This window comes from Panonychus citri, unplaced genomic scaffold (genome assembly GCF_014898815.1).
Source record: "Panonychus citri isolate SS breed McGregor unplaced genomic scaffold, ASM1489881v1 Contig00139, whole genome shotgun sequence".
NCBI lineage: Eukaryota > Metazoa > Arthropoda > Arachnida > Trombidiformes > Tetranychidae > Panonychus > Panonychus citri.
Window position 1 is genome coordinate 2424157 of NW_026515544.1, and position 27744 is coordinate 2451900.

The window sequence follows — 27744 nt, forward strand, 5'->3', positions numbered from 1 at the left end:
ATCAATTTGAATAATATTGTTAATTAATGAACAAAAATGAATAATAATACAGGTAAAATCATGAAGAGGAATTAAATGTTAAATTTGAAAACAAAAACATCAAAAAAACAAATCTTATAACAGTAATGTTATTATTTAGACACGTTCTGTTAGTGAAGCTTTGGAGGCTCCACCTGTTAAATGTAGAGAGAAAAACGTAAATTAAGTGAAAAATACAAAAATAAGAGTTGAAAATTAAGAATTAAGTAAAAGTTGAATAGAAAAGAATATAAGAAAATCAGTAAGACCAAAGTGACATGATGGGCTCGTTGTTGATTGAATATGGATCTTGAAGAGTTTCGGTGAGAAGATGATCACGAGTAAAGTTTTGTCGACTGAAACAATTGCAAGACGGGCAATGAGGTTGATGTCCAAAGATTTTTTGATCTGTTTGTGGTGGTAATTGTTGTGATAGTTGTGATAGTTGTGGTAGTGGTGGTGGTGGTTGTGGCTCCATAAATTGAAAGCTTGGTGTTTGATACGAAAAGAGATGTGGTGGTGAAGGTAATGGTGAATGATTTTTATATGGTATTGGAAAAGGTGGAGTATATTCGAAATACTCTTGATCCGAGGAGAGTAAAGATGATGGAAGAGGAGGAAATTTCTCCGAATCTCCACATTCGGAATCACCTGAAGCTTGTTGGTAACTTTCATCGATAACCAAAGGTCCCTGAGAAGATGAAACAGTTCCTTGAGAGCTAGAATATGATTCAACTTCAATATTCTCCGCGATTCTTTCATATTCTGCTGCGAGAAATTCAATATATTCCAAAGATTTTCTCAGAACAGCACACTGAGTATTTTGCGAAGGATTATCATCAGGAACGATATTCGCCAAATTATTGATTAATTTCTGAAGTTTATGATGACGAACCCTTTCAACTTCTCGATGTTTAATTTTTTTAATCTCAGCACTTTCAGCTTCTTTCATTCTTATTGATTGATGATGATGTTTGATTGATAAAAAAATAAACAAAAATAAACAAAAAGAAACAATAACAATTAACAAATTAGCAGGAAAAAAAAGTCACATTCACGGTGTTTCACATTCACATTGTGAATTTCACAATCATTGATTTAATAAAAAGAATTTTTTTCTTCTCTATTTTTTAAACTCTTTTTTCAACCAATCACATTTTCCTCTTTCACCCCATTGGCTGAAAATGCCCAAGGGAGATGAAGAGAGATCGAGTTATGTAAATGGAGAAGAATTAATTTAATTTTCTTTCGTTAATTAAGTTAATTGTTATTAGTTAATTATTGTTTTTTCGTCAATTTATTTAGCAAATCGTTCAATTAGTTAATTGGTTTATTGGAAAAGAAACCAAAGGATTTCGATTTATTTATCAACAATTGTTCTTTGTTTTCTAATTAGTGTTACATTGTTGCTATGGATCATCTTTAGGTTAATAGTTTTCATGGATTGTGATGATTAATTAAGCCAATTTATTTATTCTTCAGTGATTTATCTTCAATTGAATCAATTTTCTCTGATTATCTTTCATTTTTTCGGACATTTGACATCATGTGCTAATTTTATCTTCTTTGAAGTATTCCTTTGAGAATTGTTTTGAATTTCTATCTAATATTGTGTGTTTAAGTTTAGATTAAAGCTAATCAATGAGGTAAGTTTTGAGTTTAATTAATCTTCATTTTTTATTTAAGCATTTCAATTTCTCATCTGACAATGAAATGGTTATTCAATTAGGAATTATTATTCATAGTTTCGAGACCAAGAGAGAGAGAGAGAGAGAGAGAGAGAGACGTGTAAAGTTTGAATGACAATTGAATCAAATGTAATTCAACAAGTTAAAGTGACAAGATTTAGTTTACAAAAAGAAAGAGGTTTGAAAATTTAGTAACAATTAAAATTTTAAATGAAAAGTGACCACAGATTCTCATTAATTGACTTTTATGATCATTCTTGGACTAATGAGATCTTTTATATTGTTTCAAATTATTTGGTACAATTAGTTGATCATATTATAAATATTAAAGTGAATATGTTATGTGTGTATTAATCAAATGCTTCTAAATCTTTATGACTGATCCTCTTCCATTTTGTTATCCTGGTCTTTTAAATCAACAATAGTTAAATGCGATGAATGATGAGATGAACATGATAACGATGAGACAATAAAAAATGTTCCAAACTCTGTTGTTGTTAATTCAGTTGATGGAAATTAATTGTTAAATCTGTTTCCTTTATATTTTTCTATTATAATTGATGAGACAAAATTTCTCCTTAGAATTGTGAAAAAAAAGAAACGACGTGTTAACGATTATTTAAAATGTTCTAATAAAAGGTGAGCTTGTCGTCCATTAATTACAACTTAAAATTGTGATTGTTCTTTGTCTTATCGGCTATAAATTCAATTACTAATTGTCTCTTTTTCTTTTTCATCTCTATTTAAACAGCATTGGCAAGTACACACGCAAAACAAGCAGCAACCAGTAATGTTAATCCAATTATCAACAAAACAGCAATCATAACATTCAGGAAAAGTTTGAGCATCTTCCTAAGCTCAGTGTCACATCCTTGGGTATTTTGGACTTGATCCAGTCGACATTTGGCCTGAAAACTTGACGCTGTAGGCTCAACACAACATGAAGCTGGAACAGTTTGATCTGAAAACTCTGGTAGATTAGCTGCCCACCAAGTTGGACCATTATAACCACAGCATTTGAATGACCATTGAAGTGAATCAATTGCTGCGGAGACGGAATTTTTCTGGGGACTATTGATTCGATATTCATTGAATGCTGTTTTAAGTTGTTTCTCTAAAACATCATCGATCTAAAATATGAGAAAGCAAAGAAAATTATTATCAAAAAACAGTTAATAATGAATTAGGGAAGAACAGAAAAAAAGTTAGTTCTATTTATATTGAAGTAGAGAAATAGTAAAGCCTCAATTCTTATAATTAATATAATTGAAGCTCTACTCCATTTCTAACGATACTAATGTTACCAGTAAAGTAATGACATTAATTGTTAGTAATCAATGAAAAGAGTAAATTAGAAAAAAACAATCATGGTTGTAAATTAATCGATCATTTATGGTGTCGAATTAATTGCTTAACCATTGAAGGTTAATCTATTTTAATAATTTCTCTTTCTCACTTGATTATATCTCAACCGTTAATGTAATTTCCAGTCGTTTATGTAATCAACTCAATTGTCAATTAGATTTAACACCGAGTTTAATAGTATATTAGTCTTACCTTGACATTGTAAATGATGAATATGATAACCGGAATAATCAAGAGAATCGCTAAAATGCCAACCGTAAAACAATACTGAAGAAAATGGAGAGAAAGTTAATTAGTCCAGTTAATCGAGTTACCCCATCGTTAACAATTAACACTCACCATTCGAAGCATACAAGAGCTTTCCTTAATTGCTCCGAAACAACCGAAAAAGCTGATGACAAAAACTGCGACTCCCGTTAAGATAACTATTATCGCCCCACTGTCCGGTGTATCGATGATCTGTTTAAAGTCCATTGATTTAACCAGGAAATAAACTCCAAGACCGGAAATTGCTGCACCAAGGCACTAATGATGAAAATGGATAAACAAAAGGAGCAAACATTAATTTCATCTGTAAAACAATTTGTAATAAATGATTGATTGTGTCCAATATGTTCATTTGAGATATTAATTTAATCAGTCATTGTAAACTCATTGTATTCATATTTAATGATTAATTGTTTTTCTCATTCATATTGTAACTAAATTGATTGTAAAATCAATCAATTGTTATTGTAGAACATTCAAAAAATATTTATTACGTAATTTTATTAGTTTCCATTAAGGAATATTTGAAAATCAAATTTACTACAAACAACAATCAAGGTTAATTTTAATTGTATCACAACAAAAACTTTTGAAAATTTTGATTTCTAACTGATAATTGAAAATTCTGCTTGATTGTGTTACAAGTAACTGAATTTAACAAAATTTATATTCAATTTCAATCAGAAATAAACAAATTTACATTAAATGGACAATCAGAATCAAGAACAATCAAACAAATGTAGATCAATTTATGAAGAAATTGAATCTTCTCTACCGATTGACCCTTCGAATTGATTCAAACTGACCATTGAACAGAAGAAGAGATTTGAACCGAATTTCCAATTTTAGAAAAAAATTTCAACTCGATTCTTAATCATGGATAATGTTTACATGGGAGAATAGTAATAATCATTGAACTTGGATTTAAATCTTCAGGTAAAATTGGGTTAAAAGTTTTTCTCTTGAAGGAAAAAACGATTGACATGAAAGGTAAGAAAAGTAGATTAATGTAATAATCCATAAAGAGAAAAAGTTTCTTTCGATATTCTAATGAGAATATCAATATTTGAGGTTCATGTTACCTGAAATTGAAGGTTTTGTTGATTCTCAAAAGAAGATGAGTGATTAACTAAGAAACTTAATTATATTTTAATCGTATCGACAAAAAGAAAATGTTGATTACAATTGAAAGAAAATGACATGTTGGACTTTTTTTTTACAAATTCTATTCCATTTCGTGATCATGTTGATCATTAATCGAATCAAATTGCCAACGATTGAATTTTACAATTTCGTTTATCAGGTCAAGGATTAATCGACAAGATAATCATCAATTCGTTGAGAGAGTTAATTAATAATCAACTTTCAATGTGTTATGATGTTAATTGAGCTGATCAATTGGTTGATTGTTAAGAAATTAACTGTAATAAACAAAATTTTTATTCCGCTTCATTTGAACAATTAATTTAATTGTTTAACCCTGAGAATTAACTAGTGAGACAAATTAATTATCAACTGAACACAATTTATTTATTAATCTACCAGAGAAAGTCAATGTTGTTTTTATTTTTTATGGTTGTGATTAAGTTAATCAACTGTCAGTGTTTTCCTCAAGTGATTAATTACAGATCTTTATATCATCTTCGTTTCTGATAATCACTGCGTAATTATCAACGATCTTGATTACTGCTAAATCAACAACAATCAACATCCATATATTGATGGGATATAATCATGGATTCTGTCAACAGGTGATATAAAAGCTAATAAAGTAAAAAAGTCATCAGAAACTAGATCAAAGGTAAAATAGAAGAAAAAAATTGGACCAATCAAAGTAGATTAATGATTATAATCACTAATTAATGTCACAATTAATACATGGAGTCGACAGAGAAATTGGTATTTAGATCAATACCGATATTTTTGGGAGAGTTAATAAAGAAATCAACTATCACGCAATCAACAATTAACTCGGTAAAAGTTAAAAGACAAAGGAAAAGAGTAGAGATTAGGTTAATCAGGATAGAGATTAAATCGACGATCAACTAGATGTTAATCTATCGGCAAATTGGATCACATATGCAAAAAGAATCGACAATTTTAACGGTTAACCCAAATTCGGGTTTAAGGAGCAAAAACAATTAGAGTTATACAATAAGAGAAGTTGATGATTCTTAAATCATAATTAACCGAGTGATTAATTAGCCAAAGAGGGAGAAAATCTGTTCAACTATTAAATCAACAATCATCATTAACAAATGGCAATTAATCTAACATGTTGATCTTGTTGAGTAACAAATCTGATGATGAGGTTAATTGGGATAAGAGATAATTGTTTGAATCTCTGTTTTCATGATTACATTTTCCATGTGCTCATCAAGACCCGTAGATCTGTGAAGTTAATCAAGCTTGAGATGCTTTTTTTTTGTCACTTTTTCCTCCATAATCTTTTAATCATTCAAGGACAACAATCGGAACTGCAATGATTAAGATTTACCCTCAACAATCAACATGGAAATTAATTGGTAATTAGTTGATCAAGAGGAAAACCCTAAAAATTACATAGAGAGACAAAGAGTTAAAACCAATAAGAGAGGGGAAAAATTAAATTGTTTCAACAATAATAATCAAAGATAATTAAGTTAATGTGGTTAACCTCAATTTCTGGAAATGTGAGAGACCTTGTGAGTGTTTAGCTAATTGTCTGTTGATTGTTTTTCTAGTGTTTACCTGACACCATGTTGATTATTACCAACAATCTAATAACATTAACAAAGTACAATGTAGTTAATTGTTAATTGTAGACGAAATTTTTGTTCTATTGCAACAAGTTTTCTGTTGATGATTATTGCAGGAAGATGAAGATTGGGGAAAGAAGGGAAATTATCATCATGATGGAGAAGAAAAATGGAGGGAAAACTGAAGGAAGAAGCAGGAAAAGGAAGAAGAGAGGAAAAGGTGAGAGAAGAACAAAAATGAATTTTTGTTCGGACATGAGTGTCAAAAGAAAAGAACAAATTAATTGTACATTTTTTCTTCCATTTTTCATTGGAAATTGTTTTTCTTTTTCTATTCTCAAGTTTCAAGTTACCTGGACAACAAATTCTCTCATCGTAATGTTTTTATTTTCCATAGAAAATAATACCAACCATGTTTTCACCTTTCAAAGTGTTTTTTTTGCTTTGTTATGATTATGGAAAATCTCTCTCATATTTATCAACTTTTCCTCTTCCCCACCCACTCCCTCTCTTTGTGTAGTAATTAGATTGATATTAACAAAAGAAATAACAAAATGGCTCTTTGAGAGAAAAGAACAAAAAAAAACAAGAGAATAGAACAAAAAATCACTCTAACCAAAGTATTGAAAGTATCAAATGACTTAATTGTTTAGCATTAAAACACAAGAAATGAAAGTAGGAAAGAGAAATCAGTTAATTGTGATCACCTTGATTCACTTTGATCATCACAAATTAGCTAAATTTGTCGAAGCAATTGAAGATTATTCAATTTTGCTCTATTTTATCACCAAAGTATTAGAAAAATACAATCACACAAGAGAATCAGTTTATCTTGTAAATATCATCATGACTTTGTAAAAGATCACAATTAACTGGTTATACTTGTTGATACAATTAAGTGAGTAATCATCATAAGTTAATCATTTTGTAATGTAATTGTTGCTATTAGTAAGAGGATGACTAAGGTAATATTGAAGGAAAAAGGATTGAAACAAGTTAATTGAGTTACAATTGATTGAATGTTAAAAAGTCAACCTAAAACTGTCAATCAATTGTTCAACAATTAGATTAATTTTGATTACAATTAACACAATCAACAGTTGAATACTTACCACAAAAATGAAATTGAATGTGAACAGGACAACCTGTATACACGAGTTACTACAACCCTTAACCATTTTGATTGAGGATTTGATGAGTTACACAAACTGATGAGAGGATAAAGATGTCGTGTTGATTTTAATTCACAATTAAATGATGGTGATGATTGTCACTTGAAGATGAGAATACAAAACAATGAGAGAGAAATTGAAACCAGTTATCAACTGTAAAGGTGAAAGAAAAGAAAAGAAAAGAAATAATTAGAAACAATAACAATAAGAAAATGACAGAGTTTAAAAAAATCAAAGTGAAGAAAATTAAATCATACTGAAAGAGAAAATGAATAATTGATGAAATTGATGATTAATTAAATGGAATCCTGATGAATAATACAATTTACAATAAAAGAATATAAAAAACAAGGGAATTGAGTCACTTGAAGTCTATTCTTAACTGAAGAAAAGTCAAGTTGAAATGAATGAGATTATCAATATTCCCATAGAGACCAATGTTTCTCTCTCACTTATCATCTTTCTCCCTTTTTATCTTCTCTTCCTCTCTCTTTCTCTCTCTCTCTCTTCCATTTCTCAGTAAGTGAATACATTTTCATCTTCGAGAGAGAAATTACCTGAGATCTAAAGCCTGAATGTCTCTCACCTTTCGATCATTATTTTCTTTTCGTTTCCTTGATTTATTTAATTCTCGCAACAATTGAAATTCAATAAGATTTATAATGAATTTTTTCTTGCAACTCGATTGATTTTAAATTAGATGTAATTATAATTAGAATCAATTTATTTTCCTCTCTCAGGTCAATATATCACAACCAAAGGGTCAACATTTGAGATCCAAGATTTTCATAGTTTAACAGAAACAAAATCAATTGGTTTACATTTGATCAACAAAATTGTTCATTGATTGAAACAATTGATTAACTTGTTAAATATTGATAACTAATTCATTGACTTTTTTGTTTAACAATTTGATTGATGTTCAATTGTTAGTTTAATGATTTTCTCTCTGAACAATTTTGTCTTAGTAAATCATTAATTATCTAAATAGATTGTTAGGAAAAGAAACAGTCAACTTACAATTTAATCGGTTGATATTTTTCTCATCGTTGTAAACAAATTGGATTCCAATTGAACAGCAAATGAAGACGTAATTTGATGATGAACGTCACATTAATTGTAAATGTAAATGTAAATTGTTTGTCTGGTTAAGCACTTTGAATTAATTATTGAGAGAAACTGGAAATTGTTCACTTTTGAAAAGGTTTACCTTGAGAACTGATTCTGAACACACACACTTAAACAATTTAGGACAATAGTTTAAGATAGAAACAGTTAAGATGATTGTTAATAAACCTTGATTGTTGAAGATTTAACAATAATAAATTTTTTGATTGTAAACAAAAAGTTGAAGTTGAAAATTCACCAATTTAGTTTGTTTCGTTACAACCAGATGGAAGCACAGATCGAGATGTAACATTTTGTTTTCGAGTTGATTTTTTTTCAATCATCATCTTAATTACATTTGATTGTGGGTAATAAAATTATCCTGAGATGGTCAACTGGAATTACGATAACCAATAGGATGAGTTCTCGGTTTTAATTGGTAATTCAACCAAGATCGATGTTCGTAGATCATATTGGGATTGAAGATTTTTACTCAGAATTGAGTATTGACGATTTTGTAATTGTAATTTCCTTTCGTTTGGATTAATTGAATTGTCAAAAATCGTGGAAAATCATGAAAAACGATGAGTCCGGTGGAATTGAGGAAAATTAGTATGAGATTGCCCTGATCCATGAGATAAAGAGAATAGGAGAGAGAATCAGAATGAAAAAGCTCGAGCTTGGAACAGGATCAGTCTCAGATCATCTTTCTCCATGTGAACATTGAATTAGAACGAAAAGTTTGATTAAAGATGAAGTTGTTGTTAATCACTAGAAAATCCTTTCCATTGTATTCCAACAAGTCACAATTTCAATAGTCTTAAAGGTTAACTAAATCAAAGTCAACCTAGTCAACTGTTAATCCAAATGATAACCAACAACTTTAAAATGATTAATCAGAATCCTTAGTGTCTTTTGGGTAAAGTTACAAAATATTGTTCAAATATCGCCAATAGAGTAACTTTTGTGCCATGATCACCATAATCAGTAAACATTATTATTACTTCATCAACTAATTGATTGTGAATAGGAAATAATCAATCATAAATAGTTGATTTACTATTCGTTTTTTTTGTTCAACTCTAATTACCAATAATAAACAAAATGGATAAAATAAAGTTCAAGTCACAATTATCATCGATATCAATCCAACAATTATCGGTGAATATCCAACAAGTGAAGTTTATTCTAATCATCTCATTAACCACTAATTTAATTGTTCTATGGTTAAATTGTGTCAGTGTGTTGGCTGATTTTACTCAAAATAAGAGACCATCAACTCGGATAGTTACAACTAAATATGGATCATTACGAGGTGTTCACATTAATTTACCACACAATTTACAGCCGGTTGAAATGTTTCTAGGTGAGTAATTAACTAAATCCAATCAGTTAACCAGAATAATCAAATTTGTGTGTTAAAAGATCTAAAGAGTAAAAAAAAAGATGGTAAAATTTTAGTTACAACCAAACAATTTAAAATGTAAATTACATTTCATTTGATTATCTTATTTAGGAAAGATAAAAAAAACAAAATTAAATAAGAATCAAGAAAATTCATCACTAAAATATTAATTCAATTAAGAAACAAGATTGAATATAAAATTCTTATTCAATCTCAATTGAATTAAAATTACATGTTATGAGATTTTGAGTAACAAAAACAAAAACATAACCATAAATAAACACAATCAAATTAGTGATACGATCTAAATTATTAAGAGATTTGAAATGTTTTATGTTTCACATTTTCATGGTGAAAATATTTTCAAGTTAATTGTTTCTCATTCAATCGTTTAATTATCACAGGTATTCCATATGCTAGTCCACCTACTGGTAAATTAAGATTCATGCCTCCGGTTACTCCAGCTCATTGGAGTGGAATCAGAAATTCTGATAAACATGGTCACGTTTGTCCACAAAATTTACCAAATATTACCAATGAACCGGAAACACTACGTCGGATGACCAGAGATCGACTTTTCCAATTGAAAAGGTTGATCCCATTACTTCAAAATCAAAGTGAAGACTGTTTATACCTCAACATTTACACTCCGGCACCTAAAGGTAAGAGAGAAACGAAGACAATTAATTTTTCAACAACTCTAATCAACTACAATTAGTAACCTCAACAATGCACTTAAAGTAATCAGTTAATTGTGTTAATTTCAATACATTGAAATGTGTCAAAGGTAAGAGAGAGAGAGAGAGAGAGAAAGGATTACCTTTGTTAAGTAACATTCCCCATGAACCATGTGTTCAAATGGTTAATTGATTGACGTTCAATCTTCACATGTAATTTATAAACCATTTTGTAAGATATGATCAATATTCAATGTTCCCATTTAATTACCAATTTGAAAGACTTCAATGTTATAGGAGAACTTTTTTTTCCATAGTCAAAAAGGGTAAATTCATTAAGAGTCTTCCATTTTTCCTTATTGGTATTTGTTGCCTGTAAAAGGAGAGATTGAAATCATTTAGTGTTTAAGATCATGAGAAGAGGAAAAGGTGTTAAAATTGATTTACCAGGAATAAATTCACAAGATTATTAGATTTACTAACTAGATCATGAGAGCTTAATAATTGTCTATAAAATGTGAAGGTGTAATTGATGGTAAGATGAAAGGTAAGATTTAAGGTAAGTATCACATTCAACTGGAATCCATCATTTATGGTGTTTAACACAACTAGATTAATTTAATCTCTCCATAGAAGATTTATGTTGATTAAGAAAATTTGATTTACATGGAAATTAAGTTGATTAGTTGGAGAGAGAAACAAAAAAAAAAGGGTTGACACTTTGAGGTAACCATTTTGAATTAATGTCTCTTTCCAAAATTTTTCTTACAAAAAGGAGATCCGAGTAAACATATTTTCCACTGAACTGACCACAGATTCTACAAAACAGATCGATTAACATTTAAATTAGAAATTAGATTAAGTTAATTAACTAATTAGTAAAGAAAGAAACAATTTGAAGAAGAAAATTAAAAAAAATGGTCGACAAAACGTTCGATTGGACACTGCCATCTATCGATTTTTATTCCAACTTTTTTAATCGAATTTTTTTTTATTCTTTTTTTGTTTTAATTCTGTTAATCTCTTTAACTCTTCAACAATCAACTAGTTGAATCTTTTTCTCCTTCTAATTAATTTGATTCACAATTTGATTTTTTTTCCTTCTAATTGTCGGGTAAATGAATGTTCCATGTTAACTATTGTAATTAGAAAAAAGTTAATCAAGACTAATTAACTGAATGGAATTGATTTTCTTTCACTTTTTCGGTTTGTGTCTTGTTATTATTTACTAGTGAATCTCTTATGTGTTTCTGGTGATTAATTAATTGGATTGTTTTCAAATTTCCATTTGACTGTGAATGTCCAAGTGGTTAATTTACTTGTGTGAATTGTAGCTGATTGTCCAGTTAATCTTGGACTCAAGTATTATCTTGTCCATCTCTTGTGTTTTCTGTCCGATTTGATGTGATTTTTTTTTCATCAAAATCTTTTTTCTAATGGTGAATATTACATTTTGAAATTCATTCCTTTTCTGTGTCAATCTTAACTTCTCAAATATCGTATTATTATTGTGTCAGTTTGTTTATCAATTCTTGTTAATCTTCATTTTTATTCGTATTGATTCATCTTTATTCTTTTTTCTGTGTCAATTCTTTCAATTCTCAAAGTGAAGTGAATACTTGGTGTTTCTTTTTGCATCTTCGTCATCACCTTATTTCCATGATGTCTTATGGTTTTATCTCTTTATTTTTTTTTCTCCGTTGATTTTGATGTTCATCTTTATCTCATTTCTCTTCCCTGCAACCCTTTTACTTGCTTTAATTCACCTTGTCACAACACAACAAAATCATGTGAGTAATAATATGTTTTTCTTTTATCCATGAGAAATATACAGTACATATATTTAAGAATGTTACATCTCTGTGTCTCCTCTATGTGTTTTCATCGTCACAATTTAAAAGAAGGAACAAAAATTAGAATACATTTGGCATGGTTACTGAAACGAGAAATACACAAGTTATATTATTATTTCTCTCCCTCCATCTCTCACTCACTCATAATAAATATATCTGATACCGAAAAAGATAACTGATATTGTTTATGAATATTCACCAGTGTTAAGTCTAACGAAAAGAATCAGAATTCAAATTATCTTGAGGTAGAGAATGAACAAAGAAAATTATGATGAAGGAAAAATAAGTTCTCCCATGTAAGAAATAGTGATTTCTTTTTTAGAAAGATATTTATTATATATATTTTTTTCCATACTCTTCAATCATAGATATATTTCAATCATGATCTATTGTAGTTATCCCACTATTTTTATCATTTTCTATTTCAATTTTGACATCACTTGATTAAACCTCAATACAGCAAGAAAAACAGGTAAAAATAATGTATTACAAGACCTTTAATGTTTTGATACCCATAAGGTAATCATATTATTATTATATCTGTATTATTCATCCATTTGATGCAAAAGTATACAGACAATATTTTAGATATTGTAAGACAATAATATTATGATAACAGTAATCATGATTATTGTGAAAATCTCATTACAGTTCTTGAAATAGATGAAAAAAAAAACATAGATTTCATGATACATGTGATCAATCTGATAAGATGAATTGACAGGAAGTTAAGGTACTTCCTTCAATATTATTCTGAAATTTTCTTCTTCCCAATCCATAGATTCTATCTCTTTGGAAGTTCATCTTCTATCCAGAATCGAGTATTTTTTTTTCTTCAAAAGTTGACCTTATATTGACCCTTGTCGAAAGTATCTTGATGAACTGAAACTGATTACTTTTATCATTGTTTGTCATTAAAACTCATAAATACCTTTGACTTATCTTTACCTTTAGCAAATAAATTAGGTTAATCGAGTTGATAAAATTTCTAATCAAATCAATTTTTCATTGATAACTATCAACATTTTTGCTTTGTAATTGTCAGATTACAAAAAGCAATCTAATCCACCTTTCACTCAGGTTAATCCCCTCATCAACAAAGCATAAATAATAACAGTTCAATGTGACCCTTTAACTTTGATCAAATCTTATCATTGATTTAATATGTTATTTGCCATAGTAATTAATTATCAATTTAAATAATTAATGATGAATAACATGATTAAAGATAATTAAAAGATATCACAAAAATGTTATCACGTTAATTAACTAAGATTACGATTTGATGAAAACATCACCAACTTTCATTTACCATTTTAACCAAAGACCTGAATCAAATGTTGATAGTTAGTTAATTGCTGTGTGAGTTTTTTTTATATCAAATGATTTGTCTATTTTCCCCCTTAATAATTTAAATCAAACTAGATTAGAATGATATTTATATCATCATTAACTTGATTTCATTATCTTCCAGTATCATGAGCCTTATATGCACAGAAACAAGAGCAATTGTTTCCAGAACTTTTTTTTCCTTAAACAAACAATTCATTTTAAAGATAACTTTTTTCGTCTTATATCTTTTCGTATATTCAAATTGATCCCCAGGTTGTAATTTGTAAATTACAATCAAAATCATTACTTTTAACACACTTAACTCTCTATGTGACTCTTTTGTTGTTAATGAGAAAATATAATTATAGTTCTGACAAAAACAATCGATGTAAAATAATAACAGTTTATCATCATTACCATTTCTCATCATTCCTAAAACCTCCCAGTTATTAAGATGAAATAATAAATGTTGAACAATTTACCGTTAAATTAAAATTGAAAGAAGCAAAATTTTGGTAACAATAATGATCATGTTGATTAAAATGATACCAGTTATCATTGTAATACTAACCCAGTATTTAAAATCATCTCTAGTTTTCAATTTAAACGTATCATTGAGATTCAATTGATTCATGAACAGCAATTTAATATAATTTAAATTACCTTTTATTTGTTTTATTATATATACGTTTTGCTACATTAATTTTTATTCTAACATTTGAAAAACAATTTATCTTAATAATAAGTTTTTTTTTCTATTCCATTCCAACTCATCATTATCGTTACCAACTTCATGTTATCTACCATGAGTTTCATGGTTATTTGCTAATGTGAATAACTTTCTAAGCCCATTGAGACCTCTAGTTCTTGATAGTCATGGCTGCCTTTTTTTCTGTTTTAATTCTAATATATTTTGATTAATTGTCGACGATTTTTATTAATCCAGTGTATTTAAAGTTAACTAATCGTTTTCAGAATTAATTAAGAAATTGTTATCATGTTAATATATTAAGAAGTCAATCAGTTGATTGATTTGGTTGAAACATGAGAGTTGATTAAAGTTATGATTACACTTTAGTTAGTAACTAATTTACTTGATGATCAAATTAATTATTATTAATTATCGAGATGATTGTATTACCACCGTGATGATTATGTATAATCAACAATGAAAGTAAAGTCACAATCCAAGTAATTTGTGTTAGCTTCATTAATTTATGATTATTACTGTCATTATCAATTTGATTTCTAGTTATATTGTTCATTACCATGATCACAATTAACTATTAATTCAATTTGAGAGGTTGGAGGTTAATAAATATCCAGCTTAATAACAAATTATGATCACTAAATTACCTCTTTCTCTTACTTTTTCAAATCTAATTAAATTTTGGTAACTCTTTAACCACTAAATCAAAAAGGTAATCATTGACCTTAGGTCATTTGATAATGATTACGATATGTGGTTAGAGTTAAATTGAAGCCTTCAAGTAGCATAAGTAATCATCATGATGATTGTTAGGAGCCACAAAAAAAGTGATAATGAAAGAAAATTAAATGAACTCATCTACAATTGATTCAAAACAATTTTATCATTAAGATGACCATTACATGTACTATGTCCATTTGCTCCATTTCTCTTATTATGTTGAAGTAATAATATTTCATTCATCATTTTCTGTATACAAATGATAATAATAGATTGAAATTTTATCTTTAACTTGAATCTGAATGAAAGTTTTTCTCTTTTCATAGTTTGGATCATTGGATTCAAGACTTTTCCCTGTACCATCTCAATGAATTTTCATTCCGTGAGAAAGCTAGAATGAGAGAGTAAGATAACTTGAAACCAATATTCATCTCAACGATAGAGTGTTTTCTTTTCTTTTCTTCATGAAAATGGATAAAAGTATAAGAAAATTATCTTCCATCTTGAATTATTATTGTTCTGCTTCTCAGCATGGTAAAAGTTTCCTGATGATTCGATGAAACATTTTCTGATCCTGAGAAAAAAATATGAAACCGTTGAGATACAGAAGAGAAAGACAGAGACAATTTTTGGATTTAAGAATAAAGCAGAAAGAAAAGAAAAAAGTTAAGATGAAAAGTTACCAAGTTTTCAAGAAGAATATGATGATGATGATAATGATGATGTTACGAAGATGAGAAAAAGCATAAATGTGAGTTCAAACTGATGAAAATGATATCAAATGAAATGGTCCATTTGACGATTAAGAAGGTGGAATTGATGACCAGAAAATGGGTGGGATGAAAGTCTAACATATGATAGAAACCAAATGTCCATTTGAAATATAATCTTCTTTGTATATTCAATTTGATATAATTTTCTCCCACATCTTCCTCTCACTGATTTCCATTAACTTGAGTTAATAATTGTAAATTTACAGTCAACTTATTGTATTTTCATGTTGGGTTAATCGTGATTAACAAATGATCATCATAAATATTAATAATATACTCGTCTACTCAATTACAATTGAAATTAATGATTCAATTCAAATGTTTACCTTTTCATTTTCATAAAATTAAGTAATGATAGTTTTTAATTTCAATGTTATAAACAAACAAAAATTACATTTCTATGTTTACTCAATACAAGTTAACCCTAACAATTCATTAATATTGAACAATCTGTAATCTGTTGAGATAATCTTTCAGTCTTGAAATAATTAGAAATTAATTGACTTGAATCATGTTATTCAAATTTCTTCAACAAAGTTGACTAAGTTAATTCTTTAATTCTATTTTTAATTGGTACAGTCGTTTAATCATTAAAGTTAATCTTGATCAATGATTTTTACTTTATTCACTTGAAAAATTTATTAATTGTAAATGTAACAAATATTTGCTCATTTTAATACTTTTAGATTTAATTTAATTAATCTTATGGGAATCAAATAATTGAAATGTAATCTAATGTTACGATTATTATTAATATTATCCAATTTATGATATATTAACTTTAAATCACAAACAATTATTACGATTCACGATTTTTTGAATATTGAAGAAACTAGACTAATGTCATAGGCGGTCAGGGTCAAAAGTTATTAATTTGCTTACTTTAATAATAATTGAATCGAAATAGTTGATTACGATAATTAAATGTAATCATATTATGCAATCAATGATCAATGGAAGTTTTTCTCGTCAAGTCTTAACCCTAAATCTATTTAAACTAATTCATTTGAATTATCATGATCTCATGATGAAACCTTATTGATCACAATATGGGTTTCATCTTATATATTGATTAACTTTTGTTTCCTTTTCTGCTGGTCAATCTATTATTTCTCAACAATTTGTGACAATTTATCTTAAGATTTATCCTTTTTACTGTCTATGATATTGATCAAGATGGATAAAAATACAAAGATACATCAGTTGATAATAATTCAGAATTTTCTGTAAAAATAGAAAACGCGATCATCATGAAAATAGCATCTCTTTCTTATTATATTCCCAAAGGAGATAGTGGCACAAAATTCAGGTCATCCATTCGGACATCATGGACTTTCCTTGGTCAAGCAAAAAAAAAACAAGGTTATCATCCTTAACTTGTTTTCTTTTTCACAAAAAAAGGGTAACATCATTTTTTTTATTCTGACTTATCCAAAGATAAAATTGAAGTGACCAATGTCCATATTGTAAAAATGGGTTGTTTTTTCATAGAATAAGTGATAGAAGGAGAGATGATAAAGGAATGATATATTTGAACAAGAATTCTGTCAACCTTTAGAACAACTTCTTTGTCTTGTAAGGTCAATTCTTTAAAAGTATTATTATCTTCATCATCTTTCCGACCGATAGCTATTGAGAGAGAAAAGGTATCTTGTCCATCTCCTTTTTTCTTCTTTCTATCTATTCATTATTAGAAGTTTTTATCAACTCCTCATGGGTTAACCATTTAGTCTCTCTCCCATATCATCAGTATGGTCATCATCATCTTCCCTAATCATACAAAATACAGTCTTGTACTCTTTTTTTATAAACAGTTAGTTGTTGATTAATGATTTCAACTGAGCACAAGAAAACTATGTTTACTCAATTGAATAGATATAAATATCATGATGTTTAAGATTTTCATCATGATAATATACAGAAAGTTTATCTCAATATCTTTTGCTGATCAGTCTGAAATATCATATGAAATATGGATTATAAAATCTACTTTTACTAAGAAAAAAATCCACATTTAGCATATTAATATTTAAAATGTCATTTATTCAACAGAGAGAGAGGTTTATACAGTATATGAGTAAAGTTTAATAGTAAAATGAATGATATTATCAAACATGCATTGGGAGATCATCAATTCATTTTTTTTTAGTCAAAACTGATAAAGATTAACAAAAATACATAGATTAAAAATTGATATTTATGATTAATAAAACGCAATATCTTTGCATCAGTGTAAGATCGATTGGTATTAGAATATTTTTTATCCTTAATCCATTACTATTATCCATTCATATAAGGATTACTTGGTGTTATCTAAGCAATTTCAATATATCAACGTTAGCATTATCATTTAGTACAGTGTATTTAATGTTATCACCATTTTACCCTTGACATCAACTCTGGTCCGTTTTCATCTTATTAATATTATTGCTGATAATGTTTAACTAATGTTACTTGACCTTGTGATATTTGATATTTTTCTTCATCATCTTATCAATTGACCATTGGTCAATGATTATGCTAATACTGATAATTTCCTAAGCTACTATTACAATTCCTCAGTGGGTCAATCTTTATTAAACTTACATACCTTCTCACCCGGTTACATATCATTGTATATAAATCGTAATCATACATAATATTAAGAAGCTCAATCAAGAAAAAAAAAGTCAGCACATAGAAGATATAACATTTTGTGCTGACTTTTCCTATCGAACTTAATGTCCATAATCTATCCATTTCTTGTTTATTCTCGGACAATTTATACAAATAGAAAAGGAAAAAAGTTATACCGACTAATCAGATAAGATGGTTTATTATCATCTAAATATTCACCTCAGCTCAGGGGAATCAGCGATGTTTCTTATTTGGATTAGATTTATCCTAAGATCATCTCGAGAAAACAAGAGACACGAAAAAAACTAGGAAGTACTTTCTTTGCTATCCCCTCTCTCTCTCTCTCTCTCTCTGAATATCTTCACCCTTATCTTTATCTTCATCATCATTTATTTCATCCTTCATTATTATCTCAATCCTATTGTAGTGTACCTACTTTTTTGGAATCTTTTCCTCTTCCAATCCTCCTAATAAATCCAACCTTAATCATCTTATTTCACTTTTAATGAAATAACTCACCTATTATCAGATATATTACTCATACAGATATATTTCAGATTCATGATAACGACAAAAATGAATGATGATTCAGAATTTATTGTCAAGCCGAATGTATTAGGTAACCACTAAAGTTTTTTCCCTTTTTTGATTGTTAATGTTTGCAGGTTGATAATTAGAAAATTAGACTTTGTTGATTATGAAATTAAGTCTATTTTAAGCTTGTTCTAAGTTGAATGATACAATTTATCAATTTGAAAAATAAAATTATCATTAAAATTTAAGAATAGGCCATTTCTCTGGTTTTATATGCTTCACTCGCCAGGTCATTTTTAGGCTTCGAATGACCTGAAAATTTTTGATAAAATAAAATTATTATTTAATTATTGAACTTATTTGATTCGAAATTTGGTGAATTTTGATAATCAAATAGAGGAGAAATCGCCATTTAAAATCAAATTAACACCAATTTTCGCCAATGCTACGCAATGGTAAAATTTACCTGTTTTTATGATAAAAGGTAGAAAATAGTTCTCTATGGGGATTTAATGTTAAATCATTTTTTGTTCAGGTAATAATTTCTCCTCTATTTGATTATCAAAATTCACCAAATTTCGAATCAAATAAGTTCAATAATTAAATAATAATTTTATTTTATCAAAAAAATTTTCAGGTCATTCCGAAGCCTAAAAAAGTGACCTGACGAGTGAAGCGCCAAAAACCAGAGAAATGGCCTATTCTTAAATTTTCAATGATAATTTTTTTATTTTTTTCAAATTGATAAAATTAGTATCATTCGAAAGCTTAGAACTTAAGCTTTAAAATAGACTTAATTTCATAATCAACAAAAGTCTAATTTTCTAATTATCAATCTGCAAACATTAACAATCAAAAAAGGGAAAAAACTTTAGTGGTTACCTAATAAATAGACAATTTTCAATCTATCGATCAATAATAAATACTAATCGATTATGATAATTAATACCACTTTCAGAGTAATTGATGTAACATAGTTAATCTGCTACTAATCAGAAAAAGCTATTGTTACAATTTAATCATTGAAATTGAAACTTAATTGTTAGAAAATCTTTCAATCAATTAATGATCCAAAAAGATTTTCATGTAAACACAAGAGATTGAGTCATATTAAGTTTATATCCTTTATCTGTGTCCTGGATTAATCTGATACTCATCATGAACATCAGCATAATAATAATCATTATCTTCATCCTCTTCAAAACCAATATTACCATCAAACTAATGAAAGTTACAATTTTATTCACAATATTAACCCTCTACTAACCCATTCCCTCCCTCTGTCTCTTACCTTAAGGGTAATATTATTGTTCAGTGTATTTACTGTGAGTTGAATGAATTAGGAGGAGATGGTCAGAAAATAGGAAATGACCAAATTTGACCAATGTTGATACAATTAATTCTCAAAAGAGAGAAACATTCTCTTTCTTTCTTTTCCCTTTGTTTCTGTTATTTTTGCTTTTACTCTTCTAATCTCCCATGATACACAACAAATGATTCAGTTGCCAATGAATTTATCTCTATTCAAACCAACCAAATCTGAACAATGTATTAATACCTAATTCTCACTTCAATCTACAATCAAACCTTTACTTTAAAACCATTTTATCAACATTCTAGAACTAGACCCAATTTAATAGTCAACTGAATTACTCCTCGACTAGAATCAAATTAAACTAATCACTTTTTGTAACATTGTCTCTATGGTCTTCTCATTCATCAGATTTACAAGTTTGTGACTGTTTACTGATTGATCAATCATCCAATGTTTTAATTATTCAATCAGTTTAATTGTTATGATTGAATAATTTTTGTAGATTGAGAGTTACTACTGAGCAAATTTCAGACACTTGATGATTATTAAAACTTTATTCTAATTTTTCCTTCTATTTCTTATCTCTGAATCTCTCATGAACTTTTATCTCTCAATAATCTTCATGGTTAATGTTGTTTTTAATACACTTTTAAAAGAAACATGAGTAGTGAAATTTGATTAAAAAAGTTTCCCCTCATCATCTAAATCATTTTGTGTCTTGACTCACAAATTAAATGAAATGTAATCAGCCCAATGACATAGATGATTAGTTATAAATTCTAATTATGTGAAAACGTTACGTGAGATTAAATTGTTGAAGATCAATTGTTGAAATGAGTTAATGAAGTTTACTTAATGAACAGTAAAGATACATCAATAGTTAATTCTCATTGACGTTGTTAATCAAACAGCATGAGACTGATTCTCATTAATTAATCAGAAAAGGTTTGAGAAGCAAAAAGTGTTTATATGTTTCAGATTAATATGTAAATTTGATTCATGATTAACAATTTGAATAACGATCCAAGATCAGATTACAAATTGAGTCTTATCATCAATTACAATTAATATGAATTACGAGTTGGGTGTATGTCTAATCAACCAAATAAATTAAGGTGACAATTATGGTAAATAATGATTCATCAATATACGATATTGATTAAAAGTTATAAACCAAAATTCATGCCAATCAATTAACCTGAGAATTGATCAGCTGATTATTTTAAATTGCCTTTAGAGGTAAATGACGATTAGAAAAAGAAATCAATTGAAAAAGTGAGAAGAAAAATCCTAAGCCATTTAGAGATTTGGAAATTTCATCTCAAATCTTATTACCATACAGAGGAAATTATGAAATGACAGTGATTTCTTAGATTCTCTATCCCACCGAACCACACCCTCTTCCACCTTCCCTTTTATCTCCTTTTTTCAATCTCACCTCTTTTCAAATGATAAACATTTTCTTTTAACTTCTTTTCTTCTGTTGTTTCCTTATATTCCAAGTGTCACACTTTATTATCAACCAATTGTCATGATTGTCAGTTCAGTTGCAGTTTTTTTCTTCTTCCTCTTTTTATCATGATGATGCTGATGATGATAATACACAAGGAGAAGAAAAAAACTCCCACAAGAGGTTTTATGCAATTGACTTTAGGCTGGAATGAAGTCAAACGTCATCATCATTTCTCTCTCTCTCTCACTTTCTCATGTGACTTTAGCCTCTGTACTTTGATTCTCATCTTTCATCTTTACTCTTTTATCATCATCATCATTACCATCGCCAGAGTCATCATCAAAATCATCATCATTTCCTTTTCTTCTCTATCCTTTTTGCTCTGCTTCATCATCTTCATCTTCTTTCTTCCTCTTTCATCATTATCATTATTTTTTTTTGTATATAAGGTGAAAAAAAGATGACGAATGACCCAAAGTGACACTAAAATCTGTTTTGAATATGATCTTATATATACACGGAATTTTTTTGGCCTCAATCTAAATGGAAGATGAATTTTTCCTCTCTCTCTCTCTCTCTTCTACTTCCTTGTATATGTTGATTCCTGATTTTGAATGAAATTTTTGCCAACAAAATATAAAATAATATCCATCAAAATAATTTATATCATTTGAATGGGAATACACAAAATTATCATAGTAAACTCACCATGTGATGTTAATCATGGTGATGATGAGTTATGATATCGCCAAAATTTCATCTTAAATGTTTGCAAGAAAAATAGAGAAAAGAAAGAGATAAAATGAAAAGTTTTTCAATAAAAGAAAATTTTTTTGGTAAATTCATCAGTTTATCATGGGAATGATCAAGTTCAGAATCTCATATCCCCATGAACAGAAATCATACTGTCTAGATTTTTCCTCGGTGATCAAGATGACATTTATCATGAGTCTAGTTAATTTCATCACTTTTTCTTATGTGTTAATTGTTTTCTTTTTTACTTTTATTTAGTTCATTGAATTGATTGAATGATTAATAGTAGGAGGATCTGAAACAGGTAATCGGTTAGGTGAAGGTGTGGTTTTTGTATCTATGTTAGTAGATATCTAATCTCTCTGATGGAGGAAATTGAGTATCTGTCAATTGTTGTTCTCAGATGACTCGTTGAAATGTTGATTAGCATTGAGTTGAACATTTAATTTTCATGACAAATGATGATTTTAAAGTACTTCACTTGAGCTTTGGGTGGGAAGATTGTAAGAATCAAGGATTACTTTAATGAATGAATTGTAACACTTGAAACTAGTGAAAAGGATTCATCATGATATTGTCACTTCTCATGTAACTATACCTGATGATTCATGATGAAAAAACAAATGATCCAACAATTAGAGTAACTGATTAAATTGAATTACTGATAATATCTAAATAAATGTTACCGATGATTATCATCTATCATAATAAAACTTTATCTTGAATCATCTAGGATATATTTCAAATCTTTTACCAGGATAATGTTAAAATGATGATATACAATATCAGGAGTAACATCATTTTCTGATGATAAAATAATTGAATATGTGAGATAAACAAATGTGATAATATAAATAAAACAATCAGGTTATCAGCTGTTATTGTATTTCAGAGAGAGAGAGATATCATGAAATAAAAGGCATGATAATATTATTTTCATCATTGTTTACACTTAAACTCAACTGACCCACTGACACATATGATAAAATAAAAGCATCAAAGAAAAGAGAGAGAGAGATGCAGTTGAATTTCCTCCTGTCACATGAATTATATGAACAAAACTGAACTTCCTGATAAACAATCTATTCAGTCTTATGAATCCTCAATCGATGTGTAACTATTTCAATAAAAGGGACAGAGTTTCACCTCAAAATGAATCCCTTTTCATTTTTTCCCCAATGTAATAATCTCACCTTGATACTAATACCAACATGACTAATAATTTCATCACCACTAACCACCTCACCCATTTAATAATATTTATCAATGTTGATAAAAATAATACATTTACAACACTGGGAATAAATGTTTATTATCTTCCTCCCAGTTGTATTAAAGTATTAATACATAATACTGACAATAATAATAATCATAATAATATTGTTATATATGAGTAAATACTAAGTGAATACTATCCTCCTCCTCCTCTGAATATATATCCTGAATTTACCATGAATAGATATTTACCAAACTGCTAATATTACTCTCTTCCTATCCTAAAGTCTTTGAGATTCTTGTTGAAAAAAAAAACAAACTGCAAAAAAATATTCTGATTAATTCTGATAATAAGATATCTCTGTGCATACAAGATATTTATCCATCCTTATTCATTGGATGTTTTTATTTATATTCAATACATTTTATCATGAATTGGAGATTCATTTGGTATCTCTTGGAAATCAGATGAAAATAAATACTCAGATAAAATAAACAACTAAAACTTGAAACGATTTTCATGAAAATCATCATCATCATTTGATGGAAAGTAAATTTCATTATTATCACACCTTTAAGTTACTATTGAAAAGTTTATTCTTAAAATTTGAAAACTTTCTCATGAAACTGAATATCATAGAATCAGAAAATATCTATCACATCATCATCATCATCATCACTTGAATTTTTTTCTCATCTTTTCTATTATCATAACTAACTATCAATAGCTTTAAGGGTTTTTCATCATCATTATCATCATCATGAAGGTAAACTGATGTTTATATTTATTTTATCTTTTCAATTCTGATTGAAATTCACTGTCACCATCGTTTTGGAACTTTTTTTCAGAGAGAAAAATTTTCAAATTCTATTATCTAATTTTTCGGGATCATTTTCCCTTTTTGCTGCATCATAACGTGACTTTGATTCATTATGATGATGATTATGATATTCAGATAATAAATTATATTCTATTACCATGATTGCAATTACAATGATTATTATTACAATCGTAATGGTCACATGGTCTCATTTGAAACAATAATTATGAACCATGTGGATTCTTTCCCATGGTAATAATAATTGAGATTCTTGAAAACAAGTAAACACAAGAAAAAAAAAGTTACGATAAAGTTAATTTGCTATAATAATAATACACATGATGAAGATAATTTCGCATAATCATGAAAACAATTTGATGATTTTAAAAAATTTTTAAATAAAAATTTATCATTCATGATAAATTTTGATTTTTCTTGTATTGTTTTTAATTATGTTGGACTTTGTTTAGTAATAACAATCAACTTTTTCCTATTATTGTTTTCATTATCATCATTCAACATAATCATCTTAACAACATCTTCCTCCATTTTTTACTACTATTTCCTGGATTCTTGTATTTTACTTGTAAAAAATTACTCTGAATTATTAAAAGGATTGCTGTTTATCATCCTCATCATCCTTCCATGTTATTATCATGATTATAATCATCATATAGTTATCATTTCATTGTAATATTTAGGTTATCATATTAGTATGTAAAAACTTAGTCAAAAATTTACAGTTAGTCTTGTTGTTGTTGATGTTATTATATCAGATATATACAAAATAACATAATATAAAATTAATGATGAAGATGATGATTATTACTGTGATGATGATAAATTTTATCTTCCGCTTTTCCAAATCAAGTCAATTGAATTACAACTTGAATTATTTGAAAATTGAAATTTCTATTGGGATAATTTGTTTTCCTCTTATTGTTCACGTGTCATCATGAAAATAGGAAAAAAATAGTCACCTTATTAATACTTGACTTGAATACTTTACAAGTATCTGAGTTTTTTTACTTTATGATCACTAATACTAATTAAGATTCGCGACAGGGGAGGATAAAGAATGAATCATTGAACTAATCTCATGATACTCTTACTCGTAAATTTATAAGCATCACGAAGAGTATACCAATAATTAGATCAATCAAAGTGAATCAAATGGGTTCGTTTCAGTTACATCATTAACGATATCATTGATTGTTTCATTGGTTCCCGTTAATTGTTGAAATCTGATTGGTTTATCTAATTCAAGCGTTATAAATTATCACTGATAATTATCAAATATTAAAAAGTAATCTTGAATGATCAATTGTCTCACCAATAGTTTTCTATTAAAAATCGAGAGTTGACTGAGTAACAATTAATTAATACTTTGGAGGATAATTTAGGATTAGTTAATAGTCTGATGCTTAATTATTATCCTAAGACACTAATCGTTGGTATAATAATTAACATTTTCTTTCATCATTAGATTGAGTTGATTGAATGGCTAATTGACAATTAGCAACTTTACAATTTACTATCCTAGTAGTTGACCAAAAGTTAAATTGTAATGATTAAGATTTTACAATCTAATTACAAGGATTGTAAACAAATGATCAATTAAGTTAACTAGTTAAATGATTAACAAAACAATTTAGTGTCTTCAGCAGAAGTGATTAAATGTAGACTTTGGCCATTTTTTAATTGTAGGGCTTGTAGTAATTTTTAATTCACAAATTGAATTTTAATTGCTTCAAATCACCTAATTTTCTAGTTGAATATCTTTGCTTATTAATCTAAGTACAAATGCACTGAACTGTTTTTATTTCTCGAAAGTGGATGGCTTACTTTACGCTAGAGAGTTGGATAAAGAGATCGACAATTAACTAATCAACCGTAACTAATCATGATATCAAAATTATCTTACAATTAATTCTGTGTTGATCTAAAGTAAACATTGTGTACAACTATTAACTGATTAAATTGTTTACTTTAAGATACAATTTTTCATAGTAAACAAAATGAAACTTTCATCAATTAACTTGCACCGACAACAACTAACCAGAGATTTTAAATTTAATTTCCACTTTAAATTTCATTCATAAATTGTGACACTTTATTCTCGATACAGTTGACGATTTAGTAGAAGTAATAATTATAAGTAATAATAACTTGATTACTTGGAACTTTTAAAAATTAACAACTAAAATGTAGTAAAAAAAAATATTCTAATTAACTGAATTGGAACTGTTCAGTTCACCCTGACCATTTCTTCTGGGAGATACATACAAACAAACTCCCAGATGAAATGGTCAATAGGATTATGATGACGATAGAAAAAAAAATTAATCATTTTATTGTTGTGAACGAAAAAAAGTGGCAAGTATAAGGTGTGTCTCTCTGTATGGTGAAAAATTTCATCAATAATGATGAAGATGATAAAAGTTAACTAAATGATGAAAGCTGATTGAGTTGATAGTAAACCATTGATACGTGGTTATCATAATAAAGTTATGATAAGGTTAAACTTATTGTATTATCATCATAATGATCATTGATTTCTAGGTCATAATTTTTACCTTTTATTATTATTGTGATCACTTTTTTGATCAACAATGAAATTTATCTGGTATTATTATTATTTTCGTTGATATATTTTTTTTGCAACAAAATAATATTTCCAACAAATATAACTAGTTATATTATTACAAGATTTGCTTTCATGTTTGTTTGGTATATTACATGAACAAGAAGGAGGGAGAAGTTGTGAGTTAGATTGAGCAACGTGGGGAGTGGGTTAGCTTTGAGTCAAAGGAGTTAAGGTTAAATAAAGCAAATGGGTAAGAGGAATTGGGAGTAAGTCAAGTTTGCTAGTAAGTTGATTAAACCTCTGTACTAATAATGATGATAGGTTTTAACAGCGAGTAAGCAAAAAACACAATGGCAACTAAAAAAGTTAGCAGAAAAGTTTATAACCGGAAAACGGATTTAAGATGAGACCAAAGTTTTAGATAACATTATGTTAATAGTAGATAAATATTGTTGATTGTTTGGGTAAACATTGAACTTAATAACAATCAGAATTCAAGTAACAATATGATAGGAAAAAAAACTAGATCAAAAGTTGATATTGTTCATTTTCCGCATCCTTCCTACATCTTCCACCCTCTTCTTATTTGCTTGGGTTATATTACTTTTCATTGATTCTCGTCGATG

At 28.1% G+C, this 27744-nt stretch overlaps 2 protein-coding genes and 1 long non-coding RNA gene across 4 annotated transcripts in view; 1 reads left to right on the forward strand and 2 right to left on the reverse strand.

Annotated features, from left to right (window-relative positions):
• Position 1: 1 nt before the first annotated feature.
• LOC128394202 (23 kDa integral membrane protein-like) lies at positions 2–9436 on the reverse strand. Of its 2 annotated transcripts, none has more exons than XM_053354495.1 (5): positions 8269–9436; positions 7189–7401; positions 3411–3596; positions 3264–3338; positions 2–2836 (listed from the first exon to the last, which is right to left on the reverse strand). In XM_053354495.1, exons 2-5 carry the CDS (start codon positions 7252–7254, stop codon positions 2450–2452), a joined length of 714 nt encoding a protein of 237 aa, XP_053210470.1. In that variant the 5' UTR covers positions 7255–7401; positions 8269–9436; the 3' UTR covers positions 2–2449. The 2 variants fall into 2 exon arrangements, with proteins under 2 accessions (XP_053210470.1, XP_053210469.1); XM_053354494.1 differs by lacking the exon at positions 8269–9436 and adding an exon at positions 7506–7663.
• The window catches only part of LOC128394198 (neuroligin-4, X-linked-like), a 45898-nt gene continuing 27573 nt past the window's right edge, over positions 9420–27744 (forward strand). The window contains exons 1-2 of the mRNA XM_053354490.1: positions 9420–9721; positions 10165–10422. Coding sequence (XP_053210465.1) covers positions 9460–9721; positions 10165–10422 — 520 coding nt within the window. The 5' untranslated portion in view covers positions 9420–9459. The remainder of the gene's footprint in view (positions 9722–10164; positions 10423–27744) is intronic.
• On the reverse strand, positions 9493–11357 carry LOC128394205 (uncharacterized). Its single transcript, XR_008326332.1, has 4 exons — positions 10885–11357; positions 10581–10810; positions 10190–10416; positions 9493–9782 (listed from the first exon to the last, which is right to left on the reverse strand). It is a non-coding gene; the product is annotated as an uncharacterized LOC128394205 (long non-coding RNA).